The sequence below is a fragment of the Oncorhynchus nerka genome, linkage group LG8 (genome assembly GCF_034236695.1).
Source record: "Oncorhynchus nerka isolate Pitt River linkage group LG8, Oner_Uvic_2.0, whole genome shotgun sequence".
Classification (NCBI taxonomy): domain Eukaryota; kingdom Metazoa; phylum Chordata; class Actinopteri; order Salmoniformes; family Salmonidae; genus Oncorhynchus; species Oncorhynchus nerka.
This window is the reverse complement of record NC_088403.1, coordinates 64173685-64181507: the sequence shown is the minus strand read 5'-3', so window position 1 is coordinate 64181507 and position 7823 is coordinate 64173685. Positions and strand designations below refer to the sequence as shown.

The following is a 7823-nucleotide window of genomic DNA, read 5'->3' as shown; positions in this document are numbered from 1 at the left end:
ATTGGTGGTCATCATTTGGTGTGTCATCATAGTGGTCTCTGATTGGTGGTCATCATTTGGTGTGTCATCATAGTGGTCTCTGATTGGTGGTCATCATTTGGTGTGTCATCATAGTGGTCTCTGATTGGGGGTCAGACTCCCTCAGGTGGAAAAAATGTAAACTTGCACCTTTTTTTCAATGCTGATTTGAATGTCATTGTGAAAACAGAGAAGGGTCAAAGATCATTTTTCTTTCAAACAGCCTTTCTGAATTTAAACGTAATCCTCGAAGTAATAATCTAGTTTTTCAAAAGTATCTGGAATCTAATTACAATATTTTATCTGGTAATTTAAGGGATTTACAGGAACCGTTTGTTTTGTACTTGACATGTAATCCGTTACTCCCCAACTTTGATCTTTAGTGTTTTGCCAGATCCAATACTCCTAATAAACTCCAAAACCACATTTACACATTAATACAAGTTTATTTGGGATGTTTTCATTTCTCAACCTTTTTTTCCAAGATGATACATGGCACATAACATGTAAACAAATCAAAATAAATGTTTACTAAATTAAACTAAAAGAATAGTAATTGAGGCCATAATCAACATTAGGAACCTGTAACTGTGGCAACATAGAACAGTAATATATCCCTATGTTTAGATGAGTCAGAACTTGTTCAATGTGCTTTCTGATCCCAAATGTAATCCCTTACAATGCAATTTGCCCCAGAGTCATATATTTGTATTCCTTTTTTCCTCCTTATGATTGGCCGGTTTAGGTCATCTGATTCTATATCTGTGGTTAAAGGCAACTTCTACCTCAAGCTATCTGACCACTGTCAAAGTTGACAAGATAAACACTCAGTGGTCCTGCAATTACTTATGGTTGTCACATTCGACTAATAAAATGTTCTCAAACATGTTTACATACCAAATTATTACCACATCACAAGGGAAAGAGTGTGTAATAGCAAATAATGGTCAACAAAACACTTGAGACAAATAGACAAGAAATTGAAAACACAAATTGCGATTTACATTCAAAAGTATGCCTCTCTTTGACAAAACTTTACATTTAAAATCTGAAACATTCCCTTTGATTAACTGAGTGGAATACATTTTTTTTTTTAAAAGGCCCATGATTAACCTCATCTAGATTACGATTCGGAAATCAAATAGCCTAATAGGCCATTCTAAAGGGTTGAGGGCAGTGGTACAAGCACAAAGAAATTAATAATAATAAGAAAAGAAAAACAAGACAGCATAGGTTCAAAATCCAGCTATAGTAGAAAGCACATTGTGAAATACTGCACTGAAAGCACAAATGACACAATCTAAAATGTTCAGCAGCCAAAGAGTTCAGAGTGAGTATATTCAAAGTCAGTATATTTTAATCCTAGTATCTGATCCAATGCATATGATCCACCTCAATTAATGAATGTACAAATCAACTTAAATGAAACTGCCGGTCTACAACGCTGAAATATTCCCTCATCTTATCCATATAGATAGTTTGTGTGTGAGCAGTACAGTTAGATAGTTTGTGTGTGTGAGCAGTACAGTTAGATCGTTTGTGTGTGTGAGCGGTACAGTTAGATAGTGTGTGTGTGAGCGGTACAGTTAGATCGTTTGTGTGTGTGAGCAGTACAGTTAGATCGTTTGTGTGTGTGAGCAGTACAGTTAGATAGTGTGTGTGTGAGCAGTACAGTTAGATAGTTTGTGTGTGTGAGCAGTACAGTTAGATAGTGTGTGTGTGAGCGGTACAGTTAGATCGTTTGTGTGTGTGAGCGGTACAGTTAGATAGTTTGTGTGTGTGAGCGGTACAATTAGTTGATGTGTGAACAGTTGGGGTTACAGCAGTGTTAACAGTTAACAGCAAGTGACAAAAACACGATGATAGGTGTATTGAGACTGTGAGCTGATACAGTGCGCCCTTTGACCCCTGAGTGGCTCTTCAGAGGGACTGGTAGCCATCTGATCTTTTTCGCCTGCTCAGGAGATAGGCCACCACCACGATGATGATGAGGATAAGGAGGACAATCCCCACAGCAATGGCCACGCGGTAGTCAGCAGGTCTGTCGGCGGGGCAGGGGTCAGCTGGAACACAGAGAAATGGGTTTAAGGTCAGAGCTAAGGCTGGATGGAATCTGCAGGGGGACATTTTCGCATTTCACTAACTATGCGCTTGTTAGATATCTAATCTAGACAACTGATGCTATTAATCAATTGTTAAGAGTATTTGGTTTGGATTGGTTTGATTTGTCTGTATTGATTTGAATCGGTTTGGTGAATCAACCACTGAGGACCAGGGAGGAACAATGACATGAACAGATGAAACATGTTTGTTTTGTTTTTGTAGTAATCTAAAAACCCGTAAACACATACTGGCAATGCAAAACGTCAGAAGACATTTAACAGGTTTGCCCTGAGGTTTAGTATGTTCAACATTGCAATGCAATGGGATACATACATGTGCCGAAGTCCCACTCCTTGGTGATGTTGAAGGCCTGTATCCTGTCCTGGGTGATGTCCAGATAGAGCCCTTTTCCCATGAAAACTGATTCGCTCTTGCAGGAGTAGGAGTGGCCAACCTTAGTGTGGAAGAGATCCAGTGACCCATTTTTGGCGACGTAGGGTAGAGACATTTTGCCGTTGTCTGCAGCATAAAAACAATCAACCAATCAAACGTCACCATCACAAATGTATCATTTTTTGTCTTGGTGAAAAAACATTAAAACTGTGTTGGTCTACATGGCATTAAAAGGTGTTTGTTTATTGTGGAAACAGGTGCACTACTGTAAATTCCCTATTCAAACATAAGGCCTTGTTTCAGTCATATGACGCAGACACACATACAGATATAGGATCTTAATTTGAGCCCGTGTTTGCTTCAGCAGGAAAATAATCCTGCAGCAACAGGAAATGTGAATTCTTCTGTGGATTATAATTCATGGACATTTTCTGTAGGGGTTGATACATTTGTCTTTAGGGCAAATCAAGTATGAAGTTTCAAAGTGGAAATTACAAACGGTAGAAGCACTTTTAAAACTCAAATACACTACAAGTTTGCATTTTCCTGCATGCAGGAAAATGATCAGTAACTAAAAAAGAGTGATCAAATGAAGATCCTACATCTGTAGATGTGTTGGTGGTTGGTAGTTAAGCAAAGCCGTGTTAATATTTACCCTTATATTACACAATCTCTTCCAGAGACTGACATATCAATGCAAAACGAGCAACTGATGTGGGCCTATGAAAAAGTCCAAAGTGTCAACAGGAACTTTTGGTGGAGATTATTACATTTACTGCATGAATAACACTGGCTGGGGCTAACACGTTCATCGTTCTATAATGTGTGGTCCACTGCATTGACAGACGGGTTGGAATAAGAATCTCTGTGCCCAGACGGCATGTAACATTACCTCCAGACGTTAACGGGTAGGAAAGAGAGAAAGAAACCGTGTCGACATAGACAGCGTTTTGGGTGGTGTTCTGAAAAAGACAAGAGAAAGATTTATTTTTTCACACACACACACACAAGGAATCACCTAATCAAAAGGTTTGTATTGCGTCACAATGGCAGTAAAGCAATGTTTCATCTACCGTAATATATTTTATGACCCTCCTAAGTAACATCAACGCTAAAACAATATGACAATATCATGATTTCACAGTACCGCTAGACAGTAGCTAGAAAAATGACAACGTTGCAATCTAACCCAGTCCACTAATTCATCACTTTTTCCACACAAGGTTGCTTCCCTAGCAGGATGCAGAAATATGTCTTCTGTCACCCTACTTCCCCTTTACAAGCCAATGTTCCCTTTTGAACACAGTCAAACAATTTACCAATTGATTATAACTGTGTAGATTATTTTTTATTTTTTTATTTAACTTTTATTTAATCTAGGCAAGTCAGTTTAAGAACAAATTCTTATTTACAATGACGGCCTACACCGGCCAAACCCTCCCCTAACCAGGACGACGCTGGGCCAATTCAAATCAAATCAAATTGTATTTGTCACATGAGCCCGAATACAACAGGTAAGACCTTACAGTGAAATGCTTATTGTGTGCCGCCCTATGGGACACCCGATCACGGACGGTTTTGATACAGCCCAGGATAGTTACTGTGGAGCTTGATACACAGGATGTCAAAGTGATGTGACAAGGTGAGCTTTATCTAAGGTCAGGACCATGTGACCTGACTAGGAAAAACTTGGGAACATATGTGGCATATAGAGAGAGATATAGGGCCCGGAGTTTGTCCAGGTCCGGGTCCCAATGCAAGGAAAACCTCCTGGCCCTTTGATCCAATACTTTTAAAAAAACACTGGCACATGTAGAATAACCACATTTTCATGCATGTCTTGTTTCCCCATACACAAATAACCATTATTCAACATTTTACAAACAGTGTTCGATTAATCATTATAGATCTCCATAAATGTAATAAACGGTCAACAAACTGCAGGCTAATCTCTATACATGTTGTAAACTCAGGTCATATTCAATAAGGCTCACAGTAGCAAAAAAAGAAGAAGAAGTTTTCCAACAGAAAGCGAAGAAAATGAACGATTCTTATTGGACAAGTTCAGGTAGTCTCTCTCTGTTTCAGTACATTTTTCTTCTGTTTGGTGCCTAATGAATAATACCCATGGGGGTGGTTGTTCTTTTTCTCAGTGGGTAGTGATGATAGGAGTATCGAAGCCATTCTTACCTTATTAAACATGAAGGTGATGAAGCCCTCCTTGAACGTGAGGGTTAAGTTGGCCGTGGAAGTCTCACAGCCCCCTTCAGCATTTGTCTGCGCTGGTTGAACGATGAATACTCCTGTCTGGAAAATGAACAGATGACATTAGTTGTACATGTCATACACACACAACGGCGTAATGTTGAGGAAACAGAAGATTAAAACACACGTGGCTTATGGCCACGTGTCAATATGATGGAGGATGGTAAAAAAAAAATATCCTGGACCTACAAAACATCAACTGAAAGAGTTGGTAACTCAGTGGCTCAATACATGTGATAAACTTGTAATAACTTAGGTGACACAGAGAATTTTTCCCTGTTTTGCAAAAGCCTCGTATGATGCACTCTCATGGGCAACGCACTTTCAGTAAGTCTTATTTGGCCCCAATTTGACCGTTAAAATAATCAGCCAATGTGTTCTTGGTGTTTGTCATGAGGCTCACACGGTGCTGTACCTTTCCAGTGTCTTCCACTCTGATCTGCAGGGCCAGCTGGGCCATCAGACACAGACCCTTCTTCGACTTGAGAGTGTAGTTTCCCACGGTCAGGTTAGCAGGAGGGGTGGGCTCCGGTTTTGGAGTGGCAGTAGTGGTGGGAGCATGTGTGGTGGCATTGGCTGTTGTGGGGGCAGCTGTGGTGGCATTGGCTGTTGTGGCATTGGCTGTTGTGGGGGCAGCTGTGGTGGCATTGGCTGTTGTGGGGGCAGCTGTGGTGGCATTGGCTGTTGTGGGGGCAGCTGTGGTGGCATTGGCTGTTGTGGGGGCAGCTGTGGTGGTATTGGCTGTTGTGGGGGCAGCTGTGGTGCTGTTGGATGCAGTCGTAGTGGGTGTAAGAGTTGTAGTAGGAGCTGCTGTGGTGGTATCATTCTGGGATTCTGTGGTGGGTAATACAGTCGTAGTTGTAGTAGAGGTTGTGGTAGTGTTGGACGTGGGGCCAAACTCAGAGGGGGGGAAGACAGTTGCAGACGGTTTGGATCTTTTGGTATCCTCTTGAGCAGATGCCAGCGCTTCAGGAGGAGAAAGAACCAATAGTTAAAATGTAATCTTGTTTGCTAATGAGATATTCTCCAGCATCATCATTGGATGTAAATCAAATCATTTGAATTGAGGATTCCATAAACCGGGATGAATGGTGAAGTAACTTTTTCAAATCTTGATTTGGAGAATTAGATGTTGGCTTTAGTCCATGAACCCTGCCCTAAAATACATGTGACTACAATCTTTGAAAAATCTTGCTTTCTAGAACCTAAACAGGTTCTTCAGCTGTCCCCATAGGATAACCCTTTGAATAACCTTTTTTGGTTTCTAGGTATCACCCTTTTGGTTGCAGGTAGAACCTTGTGGGGTTCTTTGTAGAAACCTTTCCACAGAGGGTTCTATCTCGAAGCCAAAAGGGTTCTACCATGAGGACAGCTGAGTAACACTTTTTTCGAACCATTTTTTCTAAGCATGTAGTCTGAAACATGAAACCTGCAACTTGGTGTGGGTTTATCCGGAAGTGCAGAATAAAATATTTCAATGCCTTCCGTGTAGGCAGCAACAACAACCTCGACTTAATGCCGCATTCACGTGCTATAATACATTTGGGGCAGGGACAGAATTAGTATTCATGCGTTCTGGTATGATGTTGGCCATACATGCATTCGTTTAAATCAACTTTATCGTTCACCTTTTATTATTTAATTGGCTAAATATATAGCGCGTTCGCTTTGTATTCGGAACTATTAAATACTCGGAAATGTCAGACTTGCTAACTGGTTATAGTTAAACACGTGCCGCGTTCAACCAGCTAGCAAGTCGGACATTTCCGAGTTCCAACTACAACTTGAACGTGGTATATTTTTAGCATATCAAAAAATAAAAGGTGAACGATAAAGTTGATAAAAACGAATAAATATTTAGCTAACATCATACCAGAATGCATGAAAACTAATTCTGTCCCTCCCCCATATGTATTATTATATAAATATAATACATTTTTTTTGTATTTTTATTTGTTTTACTTTCTGTGAAAGCTCTGTCCTAACGCGGCCGTAACAGAACGATCATCAGAATGAATTTTTTAAAATAAATTTAAAAAGCTCATCAGAATGAACATTTCATAATGATTTATTAGACAACAAATCGAAACTCACATGACCATACTTCAACTAACTCGTGGAAAACAAAACACATAGGCTACTACTCCGTTAACGTGATTAGGGGTATGGAATATGGAAAAAAATATATGGAAATAAATAGGCTATGTAATATAATGATCAGAAATAACACATGGTTATTGATTTGCAGGGAATTTAACATCAGAGAAAAGAAAGCTTTTTCAACATCTGAAACAGAAAAATAGGTGGATCCCTTCTTATATCATCAAAATGATCTAAACTCCATATCATTACATTTTGGGGAATATTTTAGGTTTTTTAACCTGAAAACATTCAGTTTGAGATGAGTAGCAGATTGACCAACAAATCTATTCTATTTAGGAAAATCAGGGGGAACTTACCTGAGACAATAGCGCTGAGTATAAACACGAACAGAAGTACCTTCTTCATTTTGACTGATTCTATTATTCGACTTTCAAACCAATATAATAGCCTACAATGTGTCTGACCCAGACTCTTTATCCCGGAGATGTAGGCTAGCCAGACAAACTACCACAGCAAAATGGAGAAATGTGTCGATCAGCAGCTGCGTTATACGAAGGAAACGAAACTAAACCAACAAGTTCGAGGAAGTTGGAACTATTCCTCAGTCACTGCACAGTCAGACCACGAGCGTTGAGGTTGAGGTAGATATTGCTCAATAAACTGATGGGGTCCGTGCTAACCGGAAACCATGGGACGTCCCTACTCCAATTGAAGTTGAAATGTAAAATGGTAAGGGTTCGGGTAGGGGTTACATTTAAGGTTAGGGTTTAGGGGAGGGACGTCCCAAGGATCCCAGATAGCGGTGATCAAACTGATACAGTAGGAATAGGATAGGAAGCAGAAAGTAAGAAAACGAAAGTTGGGCTAATATTATACCTATTTATTTTAATTGTGATATGAACAGACTGTCATTGTCTCGTGTTTTGATGAAGATTATGTTA

General features: G+C 39.8%; 1 protein-coding gene across 1 annotated transcript; it reads right to left on the bottom strand.

The window, feature by feature from the left end:
• Positions 1-444: 444 nt before the first annotated feature.
• On the bottom strand, positions 445-7587 carry cd68 (CD68 molecule). Its single transcript, XM_029646163.2, has 6 exons — positions 7239-7587; positions 5195-5745; positions 4705-4821; positions 3407-3476; positions 2455-2640; positions 445-2081 (listed from the first exon to the last, which is right to left on the bottom strand). The coding sequence occupies exons 1-6, from the start codon at positions 7285-7287 to the stop codon at positions 1939-1941; spliced, it is 1116 nt and encodes a 371-aa protein (XP_029502023.2). The 5' UTR covers positions 7288-7587; the 3' UTR covers positions 445-1938.
• Positions 7588-7823: the final 236 nt, after the last annotated feature.

Excerpts from the sequence above, each read along its gene's own strand:
- cd68 (XM_029646163.2), bottom strand. The coding sequence starts at position 7,287 with ATGAAGAAGGTACTTCTGTTCGTGTTTATACTCAGCGCTATTGTCTCA. Across the intron at positions 3,477-4,704 it reads TCACCTTCATGTTTAATAAG|AACACCACCCAAAACGCTGT; the intron begins GTAAGAATGGCT and ends TGTCTTTTTCAG. Across the intron at positions 2,641-3,406 it reads CTACCCGTTAACGTCTGGAG|ACAACGGCAAAATGTCTCTA; the intron begins GTAATGTTACAT and ends TTTATGCTGCAG.